Raw genomic sequence first — 25,000 nt, forward strand, 5'->3', positions numbered from 1 at the left:
GGCAGGGTGTGTGTTGAGTGGTGGATGGTGTGTGTTTACTGGTGCAGCCACCTGGCAGGGTGTGTGGTGAGTGGTGGATGGTGTGTGTTTACAGGTGCAGCCACCTGGCAGGGTGTGTGTTGAGTGTTGGATGGTGTGTGTTTACTGGTGCAGCCACCTGGCAGGGTGTGTGTTGAGTGGTGGATGGTGTGTGTTTACTGGTGCAGCCAGTGTTGCAGGTTGAGGCAAAGCAGTGTTTTCTGTGACAATTGATTTGATTAGGCTTGACTGTGAGAAGTGTTTGGACAAAATTTCTCTGTGTTAGTTCTTATAAGTAACATTATTCACTTGTACAAACACCTTCACTACATTACACTGGTTACAAACTACACACACAATCAGTCTGGCACTGTCACGTTTGGTTTATACTACAAAATACAATGTTTACCTTATCCTCTCCCTGTGCACGTCTGAATGTCGTGCCCTCTCTCTCCTGAGTGAAGACTGGTGATGCTAACCCTGAGGCTGTCACACCCTCTCTCTCCTGAGTGAAGACTGGTGATGCCCCGAGGCTAACCCTGAGGCTATAGGGTCGGCAAACACCCAAATAAAATAGCATGGAGTCGAGTCTTGATGTGGCATTAAGTACTGATACTCAAGGACGCTACGTGTGTTTTCATGCACACTGAAAAACAATGAACACTTGTTAAGATGACAGAGGACTGGCTGTACAGTAACAAACAGGAACAAAAGGAGGAGGAGGAGGAGGAGGAAGAGGAAGATGAAGGGGAGATGAAAAGAAAGGAAGAACAGTTTTGGAGGAGGAGGAGGAGATAGAAAAAAAAGAGGAGAAAGAAAAGTTAGAAGAAATAAGGAGGAATATGAATAAGAGAAGGAAAATAAAACAACAACAACAATTTAGGAAGCAAGGAAACAAACACACGACAAATAATGCAATGATTTATTTGATTTTTTTACAATCTATAATAATTTTCCCTGCCATATTCCTTCAGCTTAACACTAAAATAGTTAACAGTAGTAATAGTAATAGTAATAATGACCTAGAGTATATATAGATGATAGTTTTTGTTTGCTGTTGTTGTTAATGTGAAAGGGTAAAGGAACGAAGGTAAAGGAACGGTCTCTGAATGGGGATATGCTCCTTTACAATTGGCAAGTCCGCCCCAAGTGACGTCCCTCATTCCTCCTATTTCCTCGTAAAACATCAACATTAATGGATGCCATTGAAGGATTGGCTGACTCAGTGATGTGGTGTGGCTTCCTCCTCCTCCTCCTCCTCCTCCTCCTCCATCTTGTAAGTTTTGCTTCACAAAATACAGAGCTTTTTCTCTATTGAAATACACAAATCTTTTTCCTCCTCCATCTTGTAAATTTTGCTTCACGAAATCTCCTCCTCCTCCTCCTCCTCCTCCTCCTCCTCCATCTTATAAGTTTTGCTTCACGAAATACAGAGCTTCTTTTTCTCTATTTAAATACACAAATCTTTTTCCTCCTCCTCCTCCTCCATCTTATAAATTTTGCTTCACGAAATACAGAGCTTCTTCTCTATTGAAATACACAAATCTTTTTCCTCCTCCTCCTCCTCCTCCTCCATCTTATAAGTTTTGCTTCACGAAATACAGAGCTTCTTCTCTATTGAAATACACAAATTTTTTCCTCCTCCTCCTCCTCCTCCTCCTCCTCCATCTTATAAGTTTTGCTTCACGAAATACAGAGCTTCTTCTTCTCTACTGAAATACACAAATCTCTTTCCAATACCCCTTTTCAATTTCTTAGAATTCAATGTACTTTTTTTGTATGAGTTTGAAATATGTGTATCTTGACAAAACACGGAGGTTTATTGACTTTATTGATAACAAATACACACTACACCATTCTGGCATTGATCACAAGTACACTCTCTGTAGATACACTTTTTTCCTTGTTATATTACAGCTTTACAAAAACATGTCTAATATTTGTTATGCTCTTAGTTGTTTGTTTTAAAGTACAATAGTTTTTAAGTCATCTCAAATAGACATCTCAAAATACACCTTTTCAAAATACACCTTTAAATACGCCCTCTCAAAATAGACCTTTTCAAAATACACCTTTTCAAAATAGAGGTTTTCAAAATAGAGCTTTTCAAAATAGACCTTTTCAAAATAGACCTTTACAAAATAGAGCTTTTCAAAATAGAGCTTTTCAAAATAGAGCTTTTCAAAATAGAGCTTTTCAAAATACATCTTTTCTAAATAGACCTTTTCTAAATAGACCTTTTCAAAATAGACCTTTTCAAAATACACCTTTTCTAAATAGAAAATAGACCTTTTCAAAATAGACCTTTTCAAAATAGACCTTTTCAAAATACACCTTTACAAAATAGACCTTTTCAAAATACACCTTTTCAAAATAGACCTTTACAAAATAGAGCTTTTCAAAATAGACTTTTTCAAAATAGACCTTTTCAAAATACATCTTTTCAAAATAGACCTTTTCAAAATAGACCTTTTCAAAATAGACTTTTTCAAAATAGAGCTTTTCAAAATAGACTTTTTTAAAATAGACCTTTTTCAAAATAGAGCTTTTCAAAATAGACCTTTACAAAATAGACCTTTTCAAAATAGACCTTTACAAAATAGAGCTTTTCTAAATAGAGCTTTACAAAATAGAGCTTTTGAGTGTATCACATATATTGTTTTGGTTTAAGGAAAATATTGATGAATATTTGCATGTATATATTTATTAATTCATTTATTTATTTATTTTTTTTTTTTTTTTATTGTGTTCATTTTTCATTTGTTTATTGATTTCTTTATTTATTTTTTATTTTGTGTTATTAAATCAAGCTTCTAATTTTTATTTTTTATTTTTCTTAATACTGATAAAGGCACCACAATATTTCATTCCTTATACATATTTTTATTTCTTTCCAGAGATTGTTACAAAAATACTTTTCTCCAACACTCACAGGAACAACAATCTTTCTTCACTAACTTCAAAAAATTAATAGAAAAATAATAAAAGCATTTCACTAAATAACAAAAGAAATAATTCTCTTTTTCATTCTTTTATTTTATACAAACATTTCTTTCTCGCTGACAAAATGTTTCCCTGCAACTCATAACATTTTATTTTAACTCAGCATGTTTCCTCTCATAACTCACAACCTTCCTAACTCATAACATTCTTCCTAACTCATAACATTCTTTCTGACTCATAATTTTTTTTTTTTTTTTGGTAACTGACAATGTTTTTTTCTCAAACTCGTAACGTTTTTCACCAATTCAAAATGTTTGTTATTGTAGTTTTAAATTTGGCAAGCAGGAGGCAAGGTGAGACACTGCGCGAGTTGTACACCCGCCTTGACACAGCTTGTGGAGGGCTGTCACGTAAGAGCCAGGCATTTCAGCCGCTACGTGGAAAGAACTTCACAGCCAGAATGCTTAGATGTTTTCCTTCTTTAGAATATACATTAAAACCAGACAAGTTGGGGGATACTTTGAAAATATTAAAAAGAGGCTACAGTTTAAACTAACAGATGCCGATATTATCAAAGAAAGGCATGGGGGGGGGCGCTTGAGTCTGCAGTAGTCACCAAACCCCCCAGAGTGCCAGCCTAACCATTTAACCATATCTGAGGTAACAGGTAAGCAGTGTAACGTAAACAGCTCACATGTGTAACTAGCTAGCAAAGGTCAGTTACAACATCTGGTGTCAGGTGTGGGATATTTCACATTATAAAAGAGATACAGTGAGAACAACGGGTAACATCTGTGATACTAACATTAAGACAGAAGCAACGCTTCCTGACTACTCTTGCTTTTCCCAGGTTTGATAAGACCTTTATTCTAACAAGTGACACGTCCAAAATTAGTATTGGTGGAATTTTACAACAGGAAGACAATGAAGGAAAACTCAGACCCATCTCCTATTTCAGTCGTAGCTTAAACGCGGCACAGAGAAACTATTCAGCGCAGAGAGAAACTATTCAGCGGTAGAGAGAGAAGCATTAGCAGTTATCTACGGTTTGAAGATAAATAGGTCACTGATATTGGGGTATCCGGTGGAAATTCGCTCAGATCATAGACCACTCACGTGGCTGTTAAAGGTGAAGACGCCAAATAGTAGAGTGGCGAGATGGCAGACATTACTAGGTGAATATGATTTCACAGTGAAGTATTTCCCGGGTAAAGAGAATATAGTGGCAGATTATTTGTCGCGCATGAGGCGCCAAGACTCGGATGCACTGACAGAGGAGATAGAGAATAGAGTACTTGTGATAGCTAGCGAGGAGTCTAGCGATAGAGATGATGATGTAAAAAATAGAAGTACTAGTGAGGGCACTAGTGAAGAGAATCATGAAGAATATAAAAGAGAGAGACAGAAGATGAATAAATTCCACATGTGGAGTATAAAAGAATTCATTGAGAGACAAAAACAGGATCCTGTGTTAAGAGAGATAAGAGAGAGGTAAAAGTGTACCTTTGAAAAATATGGAAATAGAAGAGGATGTATTATAAACAGGATGGTTGTAACAGCAGTATGAATCATGTGTGTCCACAGCGCTTGCGCTCATGACTCTGAGGACCACAGAGGCGTGAGTGTCACACTCCAAAAATGCAAGCAATTTGCTTTTTAGAAGGGCCTGGTCAGGGACGTGACTGAATACTGTGCTAATTGTCCTGTTTGCAGCAGATATATGTACTTATCCAGAAGTGGGAAGTCCATTTGAAAGAGTACACGTGGATTTAGTTGGACCCCTGAGTGTGGCCAACGAGGGATATAAATATGTACTGACTGTTGTGGATGTAATGACGAGATATTTAGTTGCCATTCCCTTGAGAACAAAGGAAGCCCGAGAAGTGGCGAGAGGTTTTTATGAGCATGTAATTTGTCTGCATAGCACCCCAGAGATAGTGGTTAGTGACAATGGAAAAGAATTCACAAATGAAGTGTTTAAAGGAATAACAGAGCTGATGCAAATCAAACATTTGAGAACCACTCCATATGACCCCGCCACTAATGGAGTAATTGAGAGGCCTATCACTGCTCTCATCAACATTTTACAAACTCTATGTGAAGAAAATAGAGCAGAATGGGATAAATGGTTGCCAGTAGCTACCCATGCCTACAATACTGCCTATCACAGAGTGGTCAGAGATACACCCTTCTTTTTAATGTATTTAGGAGATGCCCGTACTCCATTTGAAACTTTAGAACAGCCTCAGACCCCTTTGTTGAGTTTGCAAGATTATAAAAAGGAAAAACTCCTCACCGCTCAGAAAATATATAAAATCCATCTAGACTATTTGGAAGAAGGACGTCTAGAGAATGAGCAAAAATATAAGAGAACCAAAGTGATGAATATAAAGGAAGGAGAGAGAGTTTATTTATGTAACATTCCTAAGTCAGGCGAACCCAAGAAGTTACAGGCTCCCTTTGAAGGTCCATATCACGTCACCAGTAAGATAAGTGACGTGGTCATAAGGGTAAAGAAAGTAGGCGGAGGACAGACAAAAAGTGTTCACACAAAAAGAAAGGTAGGTGGAGGACGTGCCTTCCCACTAAAAGACACAATAACCGAGAGAGACGAACTGACCCGCATTAACTGGCTCCCCTATGATTACTTGGCAACCTCTCCCGCAGCTGATGAGTCAGACCATGAGAATGAGGACGACCCCTTACCCACTACGCGTGCCTCGCCAATTCCCCGCCGAGCATTGAGATCAAACACAGTTCCCCCGATCATCCCTTCATTATGGAACGCCCACTAGAATATAGGAGATAAATTATAAATAATACGTAGGATAAGTTAAAGGAAATGAAATATTAAATAATAATAATTGTTTTCAGGTAGGTCATGGGGTAATGGACACAATGCACCCTGAACGTGAGGCTCCGATACGGCAAGGATTGGTGTTTACTCCTGCTTTTAAAATGATGATCACAGGACGCGCATATACCGTCCCCATTCTTGTGAATACAGACGAAATTCTCCAGCCCCTTATCAATGCACTGAACTTGACAGCCGACGTTTCTTGGTCAATGGAGCACATGAATCGGTCTTATCCCACGGTAAAATTACTGAGCAGAACTTTAGATTCCTTCAAGGCAGAATTTGATAAAATATTTAAAGACAGTGGAATTTTTTAAATCAGTTAGCGGAAGAGCACCACACCCTAGGCCTAAAAGAGGTGCCGTAAATTTCATTGGTACTCTAGCTAATTTGCTATTTGGTGTGGCCACACAAGCAGAAGTAGACAACATTCATCAACAAGTTAATGATTTAGAGCACTTATCAGAAGAACAACGTCAACAACTAAACATTCACTCACAAATACTAAATATAACTATAAGAGACTTGCGACATGTAAATTCGGCCATTAATCGTTTAGAAGTTGCTGCAAACAATTCGGCTAAAATTATAAGTCAATTTTCAATAAAGACTAAAATGATAGAAGAAGAAATTAATCTTTTAGAAACCATCACATTAATACAACTTGCTTTGTCAGATCTGAACCATGATCTAACAAACATTAAAATCAGATTTCAAGAAATGTTAGAGACTTATGCTTCCGCCTTGATTATCCCAGGTGATGTCTTCTCAGTATATTAAAACAAGCATCACTAAAATCACCTGGATTACTGTTTCCGGCAGAACCAGAATTTTTGTCAGTCTACCGAGATATTTCCACAGTGTACACGAGACAAATGGCCTTAGGAGGTTCTCTATGTTATTACTTAATGATCCCCATGAGAGGAGACCCTTCAGATGTCTTTGATATTTTTCAAATGTATATTCTTCCCCAATCTCTCCCCATTTCTTCATACATTGTTGAAACAGTCCCCACCGCCAAATACTTAGCTGTCTCAGAGAATAGAAGAGCCTACATGTTGATGTCAGACTTTAACAGGTGCAGGCAGCATGATGCCCTGTATATTTGTCCACCCCATAGTCCTATATATGCTGCTAATACTCCTACCTGTGAGGTGGAGTTATTTTTTAATCGCCCAGAAGCTGTCACATTGTGCCCTAAACGAGTGGTGCAGTCCTTCCTGCCCCACTTCTACCGCCTGCCAACTGGATGGGCCTATTCTGTCTCTACACCCACTGCTATCACGATGGTGTGTCCTGCAAACTCGCTCGCCAAGGTCACCCAGACACTGCATGGTTCTGGTATCTTGGCCGTTGGACCCAGCTGTGCCGTACATGCTGACGCCTTCTCCCTCCCGGCCTTGGATACCGTTGTGGATGAGATCCCCTTAGCCTGCGGCCCACCCCTGTGGTCCTGGGCCCCCTCATCACCGAGTGGGAACAACGAGTCCTTGACGTCCTCCCAGACCTCCCGGAGCCAACTGCGGGTGGCACTCTTCCCGTGGATTTGGACGTGTTGGCAACTCAACTCCTGCCTCTCCATGCTCCCAGGTCAGCCACACCACCCGTGTCTTTTACGCACTGGTGGCCCCACCTTCTCCTAGGTGCGGCTGTCCTGCTGGGTATCTGCATGGTTGGCTGTTGGTATGCTACTACATTTTTTGCCAGAGAGGACGAGAGGGACCCCGAGGTGCCTACAGTTCCAGTTACCTGGACATACACACTCGCGCTGTTCCGGTATAACGCGAGGACGCGTTATCTCGGGGACGGGGGTATGTCGGGAGGCCGGCCAGGAGCCCGCTCAGCAACAACACCAATGGCAGCAACAGGACCTAACACGCCACACAGAGGGTACAGAGAGTTACCATGCATGACAAACAGAGCAGAGGTCCAAATAGTGGATGGCAAATAGTGGATGGCACCATGGATGGACACTGAGTTGATGGGAAGACACAACAAGGTGATAAGCGAAAACATGCGAGAGACCCACGGCTCATGATGCTTAGGTTAGGTAGAGATAAGGTAAAAATAACTGTTGTTTTGGTAGGAGGCCCTTCGCCTGCCCGCTGCCCGCTGCCAAGGATAACCCAGGACAAAGTGATCAAGTTTATCTTACACTAATTTTTCCGGGTGTTAGGTTGACCATGAAGACTGGGTCCCTCCTCTGCTTCGCCTCACTAGTAAGGAGTAACCTAGAGTAATGTTCCTAAGTGTTGTAGAGCCTCGTGCGATGTGTACTGTGGACGGAGAATGGACTTAGAATATTTTTGGTGATTCTTTGCATGTAGTGATGACACATGTGTTGTACCGCAGGACTTGATCGTGTCGGATGCGTGAAGTGAGCAGTGACAGGTACTTTGATGGATACAAGTGGAGACGCAAGGTGAATTATATAACAGTATGTGGTTATGTAGTGTTGCATTGCTCTTGTGTTGAATTGTGGTGGTATTCTATATGTCAAGTAACAAATGTAGTTGGTTTTGAGGTGTGTTTGTGAAATATCTCACTAAAGAATCCACTAGCCTTGGCCACTCCACCATACCTGAGTGAACAGATAACCAGAGTAACGTAAGACACCTCACATATCTAACTACCCACCAAAAGACAGTTACCACATTTTTATTTATTTATTTTTTTTACGTAGGAAGAGGAACCGGCCAAGGGCAAAAAAAAAAGAGAAGATAAAGAAAAAGGCCTACTTGAGTGGTGGCTCTCTAAAAGTATAAAATTATCAACCAAAATTGGAGAGCAAATGCCTCGATACCTCCCTCTTAAAAGACAAGTCGTAGAAATTCAGAAATACAGATGCAGGGAGGGAGTTCCAGAGTTTACCAGTGATTACCAATATCAAAGTCAGTTATCAGGAAATACTTGCGACTTTCACTTCTGCACTCCTTATCCCTGACAAAATGCTCCTAATATTAAGAAAGGCCTCTTGAAAACTCCCCAGGTTGCTTGCTGTTCCCCTGCACAACCTGAATTCCTGTGAGTGTAGAGATATTTCCACAGCACACACCAGACAGATGGCTGCGGGAGGTCTCTGTGTTATTACTTATCAAAAACTATGAGAGGAGACCCTTGCTATTATATCCGATATCTTTCAAATCCCTAGCCTGTCTCAACCCTTCACAAATTCCTCATATTTTATAGAAACAATACCCACTGCTAAATATCTGCCTGTCACTGGTAAGGCACAGAGGCCATTGTCACATTTTGGCTTGTGTTCTCAAACGAATCCTGTCAACGGTCTGAGTGTAGGTTGGGCTTCCTCACTCGGGGCAACGGTTTCCTAGCGGGTGGGTTTTAAGATAGAAGGTACCCTAAAAAGTATCCCCTTTAGCCCTGAAATTCCCATGAAAAGCCCACATGTATAAAAAAAAAAAAAGGTTCGCTCTCACCATTGCTATTTTCCAAAGGCTCCAGTTGAAGATATTTTAAACCTATTTTCGCACGTCTGGTGATGAATTAGTGAGATTTCTGGTTAAGTAAAAGGAGAAACTGTCTTGAAAATAAGGCGCATTTTCTCTGTGGCCTTGGAAAACTTGTGGTGAGAGAGGAGCTTGTTCTCTCTAAATGTGCCCTCCATAAGGCACAACACATGCTATTAACACTCCTACCTGTGAAGTGGAGTTAGTTTTTAATCACCCAAGTGTGGAGAAGCCCTGCTATCCACACTTCTGGTGACTGCCTGCCGTTTGCTGACATTTCCCACAGTGCTCGCAATTCTCTGGCTGTTCTTCTCCCTCACCAAAACCAGGTAAATGATAAGTGGCCCTTTTGGTGTCCACGGAGCCTGGCTGTGGTGTAGGGTCTGGCTGTGCTGTGCTGTGGGCCTTGGCTGTGGTGTCTGTGGGGCTGTGGTGTCCATGCTAAGGTCTCTCAGCCTCCAGCCTCACTATTATTGCCAGGCTTCTCAGTTTTTTTTTTTTTTTTTTTCAGTAAATTAATTATTTCTATTTGTGGTTCCATTATAGTTTTTTTCTTTTTTCCTTTTTCTCTTTCAAGTTTGATAAAGAAGGTTCCACTGTTTTTTTTTCTTTCTTTTCTCTCTCTCTCTCTCTCTTTTTCTTTGTTTTTCTCGGAGCGAGTTACGTTTGGTAATCAACGCTGTTTTTTTTTTTTTCATTTTTATTTTTTCAAACACTATTTTTTTCTCTTTAAACCAAATATCATCTTATTTTTCTAACTCCTAAATCACAGTATTACTTTCTTATTGTTTCAAACCCTCTATTTTTCTCTTAAACTCAATATTTTCCAGTCCACATCATATTTCCCAAGAATTTCTACCCCAATACTTTTTTTCCAGGCTAAAATTCACACCACTTCACAAATATTCATAGCCCAAGTCAGATTTCCAGTCTAACACAAATTAGTAACTTAATTTTTCAACACTCACCCAAAAGTCTTAAAAGGATCACCATCTCTACTTCTTATCTTCATCATCTCAGCCTCTGCCTTGTCATACACCTCATATATGTCAACTGGCAGTCCCTTCTTCCCTCTCTCTTTCAGTGCAATGTCAACAGCGTCTATGGCATCGTATATTAACCCTCTTAGCTCCTCAGTAAAGGGGTCAAAATCAAGCTCAAGATTACGCCTTGGTTTGCGTTTAAATAAGCCATCTGAATTTCTCCCTAAGCATTTTAATCGTTGAGTGTCTTGAGGGAGGTTTAAGTAGCTCAGTATCCCTTGCATTTCTCGCACAGGATTGGCTTTAAGTAGTTCGTAGTGCGTGACGTAAATGGCGCTGGCGTTGGTCGATCTCAGCCAGTCCTCGTAAAAGTCGCGCCAAAGTCGGATTTTGAGCCTCACGAACTCCGCCCAGCCTGTTGGGTAGGTTAGGTTAGGTTAGAGAAAGTTAGAAAGGAGAGGAAAGAGAAAGAAAAGGAGATAATTAGGAAGGAAAAGAAGTGAAAAAGGAGATAAAAGAGAGGAGGAAAAATAAGAAGAGAAAGAGAAAGAGAAAGAAAGGAGAAAGAGGAGAAAATAGGATGAAAAAAGAAAGGAGAAGGAAAAGGAGAGAAAGGAGAAAATTAGGAAGAAAAAAGAAAAAAGAAAGGAGAAAAAAGAAAAGAGAGAAAGGAGAAAATCAGGAAGAAAACACACACACACACACACACACACACACACACACACACACACACACACACACACACACACACACACACACACACATTTATGTTAATGATATGCCAGTAGGAATTGACAGTTACATGAACATGTTTGCGGACGATACTAAAATTATGAGGAGAGTAAAGAATGTGGAAGATTGTAACAAGTTACAGGAAGATCTTGATGAAATATATGAGTGGAGTAAAGAGTGGCAGATGGAATTTAATATAGACAAGACCCATGTTATGAAAATGGGAAGAAGTAGATACAGACCAAACAGGGATTACAGACTGGGTGATCAGAAAATTGAAGAGACCAATGAGGAGAAAGACTTAGGAGTAACCGTGCAAAACACTGTCACCGGAGAAACACATTAACAAGATTTTTTTGGAAAACATACAACATGCTTCAAAATATTGGCCTTGCATTCCACTACCTAGATGAAGGAATGATGAAGAAGATATTATGTACCTTAATAAGACCCCAGTTAGAATATGCAGCATGTGTCTGGTCACTGCATATGAAGAAAAATGTGAAGAAGGTGGAAAGGGTACAGAGGCTGGCAACAAGGATGGTACCAGGACTCAGGGAGTTAGACTATGAGGAAAGACTGAGGAAGCTGGGGCTGACCACATTAGAAGAGAGAAGAACAAGAGGAGACATGATAACTATGTATAAATTGGTGAACAAGATTGACATACTGGACAGAGAGTTGATAAAGGTGACCACAAGTAATTATCTCCGAGGACATGGAAAAAAGCTAATAAAGGACATCTGTCTAAATGACGTGAGAAAATACAGTTTCCCGCATCGTAGCATTGATAAGTGGAATAAACTGAGCAGTCATGTCGTTGACGCTGTGTGTGTCAATCAGATGAAAGAGAGATATGACAGGAATGGACAAGGAGACAGGAAACAGAGAGCTTAGATCAGCCCCTGTAATACACAAATAGGTAAATACACACACACACACACACACACACCAACTTTCTACAAAATATTATAGAAATGAACATAAAAAACCTAAGAAAACAAGAAAAAAAAACTGAAAAAGAGAAAAGTAGAAAGAAAAAAACAAGAAAAAGAAAATCAACCCTAAAAAACAACAAAACTGAAGCCTTGGAGAAAAAGAAAAAAGAAAAATGAAAAAAAAAGAAAAAAGAAAATTTGAACCCCCAAAGAAAAACAAGGAAAAATAACTTAAAACCCCACACTTTTAAAACCACCTCCGAAAAACCCCAAAAATAGCCCCCAAGGTGAACCAAACCCCCAAAAACCCCCACAGAATATCCCCATGCCCCATACACCCATAAAATCACCCACAGCTCCCTAAAAATCCCTCCCCCTCCCTTTCCCTGCCCCCCAGACACTGACCTTGTCCTAGGAAGTGAGCTTTGGGGGCATAACCCGTGTGACCTCCAACGTCAAGGTGTCTGTGTGAGATGAGTGCCTTGAAGGGGTTCCGGATGACCACCACCCCACGATGGCCCAGCTCCTCCAGGTGGTTGTGGCCCATCTGAGGAGGAGGAGGAGGGTCAGGAGGAGGAGGAGGAGGAGGAATGTAAAGGAAAGTCAAACAACAGCAGATCTTTTGGTAATTTTGAGTATTGTAAGAGGGACAGGAGGAGGAGGAGGAGGAGGAGGAGGAGGAGGAGGATTAAAAGAAAGAGAAAAGGAGGAGATGAGAGAGAAATGAAAGGGAGGAGGAGGAAGATCAAAAAAGGAGGAAAGAGGAGGAGGAAGAGAAGATGAAATAGAAATGAAGGAGTGGAGGAGGATGAGGAGGAAGATAAAAATAAAGGAGAGGAAAGGAAGAGAAGGAGAAGGAAGAGGAGGAGGAGGAGGATGAGAAGAAGAAAAATAAGGAAGAGAAGAGAAGAAAATGCAGAGAATACAGGACATTCAAAGAGAAGAAAAAGGAGGAGGAGGAGGAGGAGGAAGAAGAAGAATGAGAAGTATCAATCATTATTAGTGAGTGGTTCCCAAACGTTCTGAGTGTAACCCGCCACACTCTGCACATTACTCCTTTCACACACACAACACACGTTTCAATTAAAATCGCACAACAACAACCAACCCATCACACGCAGGTAACTCTTGATTTACGCGTGTTTGATTGACGCGTTTTTGTTAATATGCGACAAAAAAAACATTACGATGGATTGAATTTGCGCGATGTGTTTGCTTTGACACGATTTGGCCCACATCCCACTAACATCTAGCGTTTTTTAAGAGGATTGCAAGTTTGTTTTACGTCAATTTTGAAATACGCAATGCCTCGTGGAACGCATCTATTGTGAAAATCCAGACTTACCTGTATGTTAAATTGTGTTATTGCATGCTATCGCCTATTGCACGAGGCCAAATTATTATATTCAACGATAATTATAGCACGTCTGGCAGAGGTGGCTCGTGGCGGTGTGAGGCAGTGAGTGACGACTGAGGCGCACTGTATACACGGAATGAGTCGCACACTTACATATTCCTCCTTTTCAAAAATTCTATACAAGTTCCTGATGTTTTTTTTTTTTTCTACAATTTTGGCAAGGTTAGGTTAGGTAAGGTTAGGTTAGGTTAGATTAGATTAGATTAGGTAAGGTTAGATTAGGTTAGGTAAGGCTAGGTAAGGCTAGGTTAGGTTAGGTTAGGTTAGGTTAGATTAGGTTAGGCAAGGTTAGGTTACGTTAGGTTAGGTTAGACAAGATTAGGTAAGGCTAGGCAAGGTTAGGTTAGGTTAGGTAAGGCAGTACTCACCCTGTGTTTGGCGTCCAGAGTCATGGCCTCCCCAGTGGTGAACCCGTGGCTTTTCTGCACCACTGTCATGCCGGAGTCGTGCACCACCCACTCACCATACATGCCTGCGGAGAGAGGGAGAGTGAGGAGACAGAAAGAGAGAGAGAGAGGGTGATATTGTGAAACGCTCTGCTCTCTCTCCATGACTGTTTTCCAAGGCCACAGAGATGACTGGCAGGGTTCACAACAGTGTTTCTCCTGTTAATAATGCAGAAATGTTGTTAATCTGTCACTACAACCACAAAAACACCCTTAAAAACCCACGTCACTTCATTTAGAGCCATTTAAAAGAGTGTTTCTCCTGTTAATAATGCAGAAATAGTGTTAATCTGTCACTACAACCACAAAAACACCCTTAAAAACCCACCACTTCAACTAGAGCCATTTAAAAGTGTGTTTCTCCTGTTAATAATGCAGAAATGTTGTTAATCTGTCACTTCAACCACAAAAACACCCTTAAAAACCCACGTCACTTCAACTAGAGCCATTTAAAAGAGTGTTTCTCCTGTTAATAATGCTGAAATCTTGTTAATCTGTCACTACAACCACAAAAACACCCTTAAAAACCCACGTCACTTCAACTAGAGCCATTTAAAAGAGTGTTTCTCCTGTTAATAATGCGGAAATGTTGTTAATCTGTCACTACAACCACAAAACACCCTTAAAACCCACGTCACTTCAACTAGAGCCATTTAAAAGAGTGTTTCTCCTGTTAATAATGCAGAAATGTTGTTAATCTGTCACTACAACAAAACACAAAACACCCTTAAAACCCACGTCACTTCAACTAGAGCCATTTAAAAGAGTGTTTCTCCTGTTAATAATGCAGAAATGTTGTTAATCTGTCACTTCAACCACAAAACACCCTTAAAACCCACGTCACTTCAACTAGAGCCATTTAAAGAGTGTTTCTCCTGTTAATAATGCAGAAATGTTGTTAATCTGTCACTACAACCACAAAACACCCTTAAAACCCACGTCACTTCAACTAGAGCCATTTAAAAGAGTGTTTCTCCTGTTAATAATGCAGAAATGTTGTTAATCTGTCACTACAACCACAAAACACCCTTAAAACCCACGTCACTTCAACTAGAGCCATTTAAAAGAGTGTTTCTCCTGTTAATAATGCAGAAATGTTGTTAATCTGTCACTACAACCACAAAACACCCTTAAAACCCACATCACTTCAACTAGAGCCATTTAAAAGAGTGTTTCTCCTGTTAATAATGCAGAAATGTTGTTAATCTGTCACTACAACCACAAAACACCCTTAAAACCCACGTCACTTCAACTAGAGCCATTTAAAAGAGTGTTTCTCCTGTTAATAATGCTGAAATCTTGTTAATCTGTCACTACAACAACAAAAACACCCTTAAAAACCCACATCACTTCAACTAGAGCCATTTAAAAGAGTGTTTCTCCTGTTAATAATGCGGAAATGTTGTTAATCTGTCACTACAACCACAAAACACCCTTAAAAACCCCACGTCACTTCAACTAGAGCCATTTAAAAGAGTGTTTCTCCTGTTAATAATGCGGAAATGTTGTTAATCTGTCACTTCAACCACAAAAACACCCTTAAAAACCCCACGTCACTTCAACTAGAGCCATTTAAAAGAGTGTTTCTCCTGTTAATAATGCAGAAATCTTGTTAATCTGTCACTTCAACCACAAAAACACCCTTAAAAACCCACGTCACTTCAACTAGAGCCATTTAAAAGAGTGTTTCTCCTGTTAATAATGCAGAAATCTTGTTAATCTGTCACTACAACCACAAAACACCCTTAAAAACCCACGTCACTTCAACTAGAGCCATTTAAAAGAGTGTTTCTCCTGTTAATAATGCAGAAATCTTGTTAATCTGTCACTACAACCACAAAACACCCTTAAAAACCCACGTCACTTCAACTAGAGCCATTTAAAAGAGTGTTTCTCCTGTTAATAATGCAGAAATCTTGTTAATCTGTCACTACAACCACAAAAACACCCTTAAAAACCCACGTCACTTCAACTAGAGCCATTTAAAAGTGTTTCTCCTGTTAATAATGCAGAAATGTTGTTAATCTGTCACTACAACCACAAAAACACCCTTAAAAACCCACGTCACTTCAACTAGAGCCATTTAAAAGAGTGTTTCTCCTGTTAATAATGCAGAAATCTTGTTAATCTGTCACTACAACCACAAAAACACCCTTAAAAACCCACGTCACTTCAACTAGAGCCATTTAAAAGTGTGTTTCTCCTGTTAATAATGCAGAAATCTTGTTAATCTGTCACTACAATCACAAAAACATCCTTAAAAACCCACGTCACTTCAACTAGAGCCATTTAAAAGTGTGTTTCTCCTGTTAATAATGCAGAAATGTTGTTAATCTGTCACTACAACCACAAAAACACCCTTAAAAACCCACGTCACTTCAACTAGAGCCATTTAAAAGAGTGTTTCTCCTGTTAGTAATGCAGAAATCTTGTTAATCTGTCACTACAACCACAAAAACACCCTTAAAAACCCACGTCACTTCAACTAGAGCCTTTAAAATGTAGAAATGTTGTTAATCTCCCAATTTTTCCTGTTTTTTTAATATTTTCTAGTTTATTTCTCATTTTTTATCTTTTCTCTTATTCTTGTTTTTCTTCTTCTTCTTCCTCTTCTTCTTCTTCCTCCTCCTCTTGTTTTTGTTGTTCTTGTTCTTAGTCTTCTTCCTCTTCCTCTTCTTCTTTCTTCTTGTGATGACAGTGACAATAGTAATGGTGATGACAGTGACAATAGTAATGGTGATGACAGTGACAATAGTAATGGTGATGACAGTGACAATAGTAATGGTGATGACAGTGACAATAGTAATGGTGATGACAGTGACAATAGTAATGGTGATGACAGTGACAATAGTAATGGTGATGACAGTGACAATAGTAATGGTGATGACAGTGACAATAGTAATGGTGATGACAGTGACAATAGTAATGGTGATGACAATAGTAATGGTGATGACAGTGACAATAGTAATGGTGATGACAGTGACAATAGTAATGGTGATGACAGTGACAATAGTAATGGTGATGACAATAGTAATGGTGATGACAGTGACAATAGTAATGGTGATGACAGTGACAATAGTAATGGTGATGACAGTGACAATAGTAATGGTGATGACAGTGACAATAGTAATGGTGATGACAGTGACAATAGTAATGGTGATGACAGTGACAATAGTAATGGTGATGACAGTGACAATAGTAATGGTGATGACAATAGTAATGGTGATGACAGTGACAATAGTAATGGTGGTGACAGTGACAATAGTAATGGTGATGACAGTGACAATAGTAATGGTGATGACAGTGACAATAGTAATGGTGATGACAATAGTAATGGTGATGACAGTGACAATAGTAATGGTGATGACAATAGTAATGGTGATGACAGTGACAATAGTAATGGTGATGACAGTGACAATAGTAATGGTGATGACAATAGTAATGGTGATGACAGTGACAATAGTAATGGTGATGACAGTGACAATAGTAATGGTGATGACAATAGTAATGGTGATGACAGTGACAATAGTAATGGTGATGACAGTGACAATAGTAATGGTGATGACAGTGACAATAGTAATGGTGATGACAGTGACAATAGTAATGGTGATGACAGTGACAATAGTAATGGTGATGACAGTGACAATAGTAATGGTGATGACAATAGTAATGGTGATGACAGTGACAATAGTAATGGTGATGACAGTGACAATAGTAATGGTGATGACAATAGTAATGGTGATGACAGTGACAATAGTAATGGTGGTGACAGTGACAATAGTAATGGTGGTGACAGTGACAATAGTAATGGTGATGACAATAGTAATGGTGATGACAGTGACAATAGTAATGGTGATGACAATAGTAATGGTGATGACAGTGACAATAGTAATGGTGATGACAGTGACAATAGTAATGGTGATGACAGTGACAATAGTAATGGTGGTGACAGTGACAATAGTAATGGTGATGACAATAGTAATGGTGATGACAGTGACAATAGTAATGGTGATGACAATAGTAATGGTGATGACAGTGACAATAGTAATGGTGATGACAGTGACAATAGTAATGGTGATGACAATAGTAATGGTGATGACAGTGACAATAGTAATGGTGATGACAGTGACAATAGTAATGGTGATGACAGTGACAATAGTAATGGTGATGACAGTGACAATAGTAATGGTGATGACAGTGACAATAGTAATGGTGATGACAGTGACAATAGTAATGGTGATGACAGTGACAATAGTAATGGTGATGACAGTGACAATAGTAATGGTGATGACAGTGACAATAGTAATGGTGATGACAATAGTAATGGTGATGACAGTGACAATAGTAATGGTGATGACAGTGACAATAGTAATGGTGATGACAATAGTAATGGTGATGACAGTGACAATAGTAATGGTGATGACAATAGTAATGGTGATGACAGTGACAATAGTAATGGTGATGACAGTGACAATAGTAATGGTGATGACAGTGACAATAGTAATGGTGATGACAGTGACAATAGTAATGGTGATGACAATAGTAATGGTGATGACAGTGACAATAGTAATGGTGATGACAGTGACAATAGTAATGGTGATGACAGTGACAATAGTAATGGTGATGACAGTGACAACAGTAATGGTGATGACAATAGTAATGGTGATGACAGTGACAATAGTAATGGTGATGACAGTGACAATAGTAATGGTGATGACAATAGTAATGGTGATGACAGTGACAATAGTAATGGTGATGACAGTGACAACAGTAATGGTGATGACAGTGACAATAGTAATGGTGATGACAGTGACAATAGTAATGGTGATGACAGTGACAATAGTAATGGTGATGACAATAGTAATGGTGATGACAGTGACAATAGTAATGGTGATGACAGTGACAACAGTAATGGTGATGACAGTGACAATAGTAATGGTGATGACAATAGTAATGGTGGTGACAATAGTAATGGTGATGACAGTGACAATAGTAATGGTGATGACAGTGACAATAGTAATGGTGATGACAATAGTAATGGTGATGACAGTGACAATAGTAATGGTGATGACAATAGTAATGGTGATGACAGTGACAATAGTAATGGTGATGACAGTGACAATAGTAATGGTGATGACAGTGACAATAGTAATGGTGATGACAATAGTAATGGTGGTGACAATAGTAATGGTGATGACAGTGACAATAGTAATGGTGATGACAGTGACAATAGTAATGGTGATGACAATAGTAATGGTGATGACAGTGACAATAGTAATGGTGATGACAGTGACAATAGTAATGGTGATGACAGTGACAATAGTAATGGTGATGACAGTGACAATAGTAATGGTGATGACAGTGACAATAGTAATGGTGATGACAATAGTAATGGTGATGACAATAGTAATGGTGGTGACAATAGTAATGGTGATGACAGTGACGACAACTTTAAGAATGGTGACAGTGATAATAAAAATGACTGTATTATACCCATGCTCTCTCTCTCTCTCTCTCTCTCTCTCTCTCTCTCTCTCTCTCTCTCTCTCTCTCTCTCTCTCTCTCTCTCTCTCTCTCTCTCTCTCTCTCTCTCTCTCTCTCACCTTTCATCATTAAGGAGGTGTCGTCATACATGGAGCCAGTGAAGATTCCTGTGGCACCCTCAATTAAATACCTGTAGAGAGAGAGAGAGAGAGAGAGAGAGAGAGAGAGAGAGAGAGAGAGAGAGAGAGAGAGAATTAGTTTTATTTTTTCATTTTCATTCATTTTTTTCATATTTTTCCCACAATTTTCATTATTATTATCTATTTCCTTATTTCTTTTTCTTTTTCTCTTTTCTTATATCAAATTCATCTTTAGGTTAGGTTAAGTTCACTACACCAACTCACTCTCTCTCTCTCTCTCTCTCTCTCTCTCTCTCTCTCTCTCTCTCTCTCTCTCTCTCTCTCTCTCTCTTACCTGACCCATGTGTTCCCAGAGGAGGGGAAGGAAGCCAGCCCACGTGGGGGAAGCGACCCTGGGGCTTTGAACACAGTGCTAAACTTTTCACAGCCTCTGCTCTTCACCCATGGGTAATGGGTTCTGGTGGTGATAGGACAGTGTTAGGACAGTGTTAGATAGTGTTTTAGCCCCTTCAGTACTGGGACGCATTTTTACCGTGAGTTTTGTGTACCATTAGACCATTTTATTGACATTAGCAAGGGTGTATGGAGGTCACAAGATTAATGGCCACAGTCTTCACTATTTTAACCCCTTCAGTACTGGGACGCATTTTTACCTTGAGTTTTGTGTACCATTAGACCATTTTATTGACATTAGCAAGGGTCTATGGAGGTCACAAGATTAATGGCCACAGTCTTCACTATTTTAACCCTTCAGTACTGGGACACATTTTACCGTGAGTTTTGTGTACCATTAGACCATTTTATTGACATTAGCAAGGGTCTATGGAGGTCACAAGATTAATGGCCACAGTCTTCACTATTTTAACCCCTTCAGTACTGGGACACATTTTTACCGTGAGTTTTGTGTACCATTAGACCATTTTATTGACATTAGCAAGGGTCTATGGAGGTCACAAGATTAATGGCCACAGTCTTCACTATTTTAACCCCTTCAGTACTGGGACACATTTTTACCGTGAGTTTTGTGTACCATTAGACCATTTTATTGACATTAGCAAGGGTCTATGGAGGTCACAAGATTAATGGCCACAGTCTTCACTATTTTAAAGCAGAGAGAGAATATTATATAAAGATTTGAATATGATGCAAAACAAGGAATGGACAGAATAGTGGTGAAGGATTGAGAGTACTGGTGAACTCTTGCATGAGGGAGGTGGACAGAATAGTGGTGAAGGATTGAGAGTACTGGTGAACTCTTGCATGAGGGAGGTGGACAGAATAGTGGTGAAGGATTGAGAGTACTGGTGAACTCTTGCATGAGGGAGGTGGACAGAATAGTGGTGAAGGATTGAGAGTACTGGTGAACTCTTGCATGAGGGAGGTGGACAGAATAGTGGTGAAGGATTGAGAGTACTGGTGAACTCTTGCATGAGGGAGGTGGACAGAATAGTGGTGAAGGATTGAGAGTACTGGTGAACTCTTGCATGAGAGGTGGACAGAATAGTGGTGAAGGATTGAGAGTACTGGTGAACTCTTGCATGAGAGGTGGACAGAATAGTGGTGAAGGATTGAGAGTACTGGTGAACTCTTGCATGAGGGAGGTGGACAGAATAGTGGTGAAGGATTGAGAGTACTGGTGAACTCTTGCATGAGGGAGGTGGACAGAATAGTGGTGAAGGATTGAGAGTACTGGTGAACTCTTGCATGAGGGAGGTGGACAGAATAGTGGTGAAGGATTGAGAGTACTGGTGAACTCTTGCATGAGGGAGGTGGACAGAATAGTGGTGAAGGATTGAGAGTACTGGTGAACTCTTGCATGAGGGAGGTGGACAGAATAGTGGTGAAGGATTGAGAGTACTGGTGAACTCTTGCATGAGGGAGGTGGACAGAATAGTGGTGAAGGATTGAGAGTACTGGTGAACTCTTGCATGAGGGAGGTGGACAGAATAGTGGTGAAGGATTGAGAGTACTGGTGAACTCTCTCTCTCTCTCTCTCTCTCTCTCTCTCTCTCTCTCTCTCTCTCTCTCTCAACACTCACAGGTTATAATACACACGGTACTGCTCAGGCCACAGATTTAGCGGCACCTTCTTGAGTAATACGGGAAATCTGACAGTGCGATTCGCGAGGGACACGATCTCTTCGCCTCCACCTCGCCGCGCCACGATCTGACCCTTGTGCCGTAGGTGGGTCAAATACACGCGGTCTTGTGCCAAACGTGTCTGCGGGAGGAGGAGGAGGAGGAAGAGGAGGAGGAGGAGGAGGAGATGATTAGATAGAAAAAAAGGGAGAAAGAAGAAGATTAAGAAGAGGAGGAGGAAGAGGTGATACAAACGGGAAGAAGAGGAGGAGGAGGAGGAGGAGGAGGAGATTATTGAAAAAAGAGGAAGGGAAGAAGAGAAAAATGAAGAGGAGGAGGAGGAGGAGGTGGAAAGAAGGAAGAAAACGAAGAAAAGGAAGATGAAGAAAATGAAGAAGAGGAGGAGGAGGAGGAGGAGAGATGAAAAGGAAGGGAAGGAGGTGATGATAAATAGGAGGAAGAGAGATGAAAAAAAAGGAGGTGGAAGATGAAAAGAATGAGGAAAAGGAGGAAGAGAGGGAGGAGGAGAAGGAAAAGAAGAATAAGATGAAAACAAAGGAAAGGAGGAGGAGGAGGAGGAGGAGGAATTATAAATGAGAAAAATATGAAATCTATTGAAAAATAAACAATAATAATAATAATAATAATAATCTAAAATAAAAACTAGTTATTTTTTTTTAGCATTAAGTAAAAAAAATAAAATAAATGAAATATTCTTATAAATTTAGTGTTAATAATAGTAATAATAATAATATGACAGTAAGAATTCGTACATGCAATTAAAAGATGCATTTTTTTAAACTTAAATATTTAGTGATTAATATTTTGACCCACTCATTCGCTTGCAGTTAGTTAAAAAAAATTACTATTATATATATTTTAGTAACTCATGCACATAATAATAATAATAATAATAATAATAATAATAATAGTGATACGAACAGGAAAAGAAAATATAACCACCTGGAAAATAAGTCACTAAATGGAAAACACACCCTGGAAAATAAGTCACACTATACAGCTTTTAACAACACGTACATTATATATATTTTAGTAACTCATGCACATAATAATAATGATAATAATAATAGTGATACGAACCGGAAAAAAAAATATATAACCACCTGGAAAATAAGTCACCATACGGAAAACACACCCTGGAAAATAAGTCACACCATACAGCTTTTAACAACGCGTACATTGCTATTATCTTTACTCTTATTATTACTCCTATTATTTTTGTTATTATTATTATTACATACCTTGGCCGTTCTCTCTTCTAATTCTTTCCTTCCCTGTGGCGTCAAATCTTGCAGTAATTTCTTCTGCTGTTGCGTCAATTTGTAGCCGAATTCCAGGGCGCTCAGAGCCACGGCCTGCTGTGATCTATGCAGCTGCTGTGTCTCGCTGTGCTGGCTGGCTGACGGCTGTGGGAGGGCCAGGGGGGGGTGTTTGGGCAAATTTTGGGCTACTTTTGGCTATTTTTTGATGATTCGGGCTATTTTTTGGTAATTTGGGCTATTTTTTTATTATTTGGGCTGTTTTAGAGATTATTTGCTAATTTCTGGTGATTTGGGCTGTTTTTTGGTGATTTGGGCTATTTTGTGGTGATTTGGGCTATTTTGTGGTTATTTGGGCTGGTTTTGGGATGATTTGGGCTAATTGGGGTGATTTGGGCTATTTTTTATTATTTGGGCTGTTTTTGAGATTATATGTGCAAATGTTTTGTGATTTTGCTTATTTTTTGTGGTTTGGGCTAGTTTTTTGGTGTTTTGGGCTAGTTTTTGGTAGTTTGGGCTATTTTTTATTATTTGGGCTGTTTTTGGGAAGGTTTGTGCTATTTTTGGTGATGTGTTAATTTTTATGGTGATTTGGGCTAGTTTTTTTGACAATTTGGGCGGTTTTTTAAATATTTTGGGCTGTTTTCCTGATTTTGGGCTAATTTATGGTTGTTTCGGTTGTTTTTGGGTGTTTTGGGTGTTTTTAGAGGTTTTTGAGTGTTCTAAGCTAATTTCATGGTGATTTGGGCTGTTTTGGTGCGTTTTACTGGTGATTTGGGCTGGTTTTCGATGCTTTGGGCTATTTTGGGCTAGTTTAGAGTTGTTTTGGCTGTATTTTGGGTGTTTTGGCTGTTTTAGAAGTTTTTGAGTGTTCTAAGCTAGTTTTATGGTGATTTGGGCTGTTTTGGTGCGTTTTACTGGTGATTTGGGCTGGTTTTAGATGCTTTGGGCTATTTTGGGCTAGTTTAGAGTTGTTTTGCCTGTATTTTGGGTGTTTTGGCTGTTTTTAGAGGTTTTTGAGTGTTCTAAGCTAGTTTTATGGTGATTTGGGCTGTTTTGGTGCGTTTTACTGGTGATTTGGGCTGGTTTTCGATGCTTTGGGCTATTTTGGGCTAGTTTAGAGTTCTTTTTGGGCTGTTTTATGGTTTAATGGGTTTTGAGATTTTTTTGTATTTAAGGCAAGTGATTTGGTGATTTGTGTTTTTTCATGTTTTTCTGGTGATTTGGGCTGTTTTGGGTTCGTTTTTTTGGTGATTAAGGCTATTTTTGTTGTTTTTCGAGTGTTTTTGGGTCGCTAATGGTGATTTGAGCTGTTTGGGGCAATTATTGGGTGTTTTGCCACAATATTGGCTGTTTTAGAAGGTTTTTGAGTGTTTGTAGCTAATTTAATGGTGATTTTGGGCTGTTTTGGTGCGTTTTACTGGTGATTTGGGCTGTTTTGGCTGTTTTGGGCTAGTTTGGAGTAGTTTGAGGGTTTTGGGAGTTTTGTCGGTGTTTTGGGAGTTTTACGGTGCTTTAGAGTGTTTTGCATATTGAACTAGTGTTTTGGTGTTTTGCGGTGTTTTTTTGGTGTTTTAGAGTGTTTTTTGCATATTGAGCTAGTGTTTTGGTGTTTTGCGGTGTTTTTTGGGTGTTTTAGAGTGTTTTTTTGCATATTGAGCTAGTGTTTTGGTGTTTTGCGGTGTTTTAGTGTTTTTTGTATATTGAGCTGGTGTTCTGGTGTTTTGTGGTGTTTTTGGGGGTGTTTTAGAGTGTTTTTTGCATATTGAACTAGTGTTTTGGTGTTTTGCGGTGTTTTTTGGGTGTTTTAGAGTGTTTTTTTGCATATTGAGCTAGTGTTTTGGTGTTTTTTAGTGTTTTTGGGTGTTTTAGAGTGTTTTTTTGCATATTGAGCTAGTGTTCTGGTGTTTTGCGGTGTTTTAGAGTGTTTTTTGTATAATGAGCTGGTGTTCTGGTGTTTTGCGGTGTTTTTTTGGTTTTAGAGTGTTTTTTGCATATTGAGCTAATGTTTTGGTGTTTTGCGGTGTTTTTTGGGTGTTTTAGAGTGTTTTTTGCATGTTGAGCTAGTGTTTTGGTGTTTTGCGGTGTTTTTTGGGTGTTTTAGAGTGTTTTTTTGCATGTTGAGCTAGTATTTTGGTGTTTTGGGTGTTTTAGAGTGTTTTTGCATGTTGAGCTAGTATTTTGGTGTTTTTGGGTGTTTTAGAGTGTTTTATGCA

At 39.5% G+C, this 25,000-nt stretch overlaps 1 protein-coding gene and 1 long non-coding RNA gene across 4 annotated transcripts in view; both read right to left on the minus strand.

The window, feature by feature from the left end:
* Window positions 1-1,832: 1,832 nt before the first annotated feature.
* On the minus strand, window positions 1,833-3,958 carry LOC123505639. Its single transcript, XR_006675222.1, has 2 exons — window positions 2,338-3,958; window positions 1,833-2,285 (listed from the first exon to the last, which is right to left on the minus strand). It is a non-coding gene; the product is annotated as an uncharacterized LOC123505639 (long non-coding RNA).
* Window positions 3,959-10,160: 6,202 nt separating this feature from the next.
* LOC123505642 overlaps window positions 10,161-25,000 on the minus strand; it is a 26,211-nt gene continuing 11,371 nt past the window's right edge. For 2 of the 3 annotated variants that reach the window (XM_045257248.1, XM_045257239.1), the window contains 7 exons: window positions 22,767-22,931; window positions 21,465-21,646; window positions 19,760-19,882; window positions 19,405-19,475; window positions 13,724-13,827; window positions 12,344-12,485; window positions 10,161-10,683 (listed from right to left, as the gene is read on the minus strand). In XM_045257248.1, the coding sequence (XP_045113183.1) occupies window positions 10,250-10,683; window positions 12,344-12,485; window positions 13,724-13,827; window positions 19,405-19,475; window positions 19,760-19,882; window positions 21,465-21,646; window positions 22,767-22,931 (1,221 nt within the window). In that variant the 3' untranslated portion in view covers window positions 10,161-10,249. The remainder of the gene's footprint in view (window positions 10,684-12,343; window positions 12,486-13,723; window positions 13,828-19,404; window positions 19,476-19,759; window positions 19,883-21,464; window positions 21,647-22,766; window positions 22,932-25,000) is intronic. The other variant, XM_045257254.1, reaches the window with a different exon arrangement.

Source organism: Portunus trituberculatus, chromosome 2 (assembly GCF_017591435.1).
Source record: "Portunus trituberculatus isolate SZX2019 chromosome 2, ASM1759143v1, whole genome shotgun sequence".
Lineage (NCBI taxonomy): Eukaryota > Metazoa > Arthropoda > Malacostraca > Decapoda > Portunidae > Portunus > Portunus trituberculatus.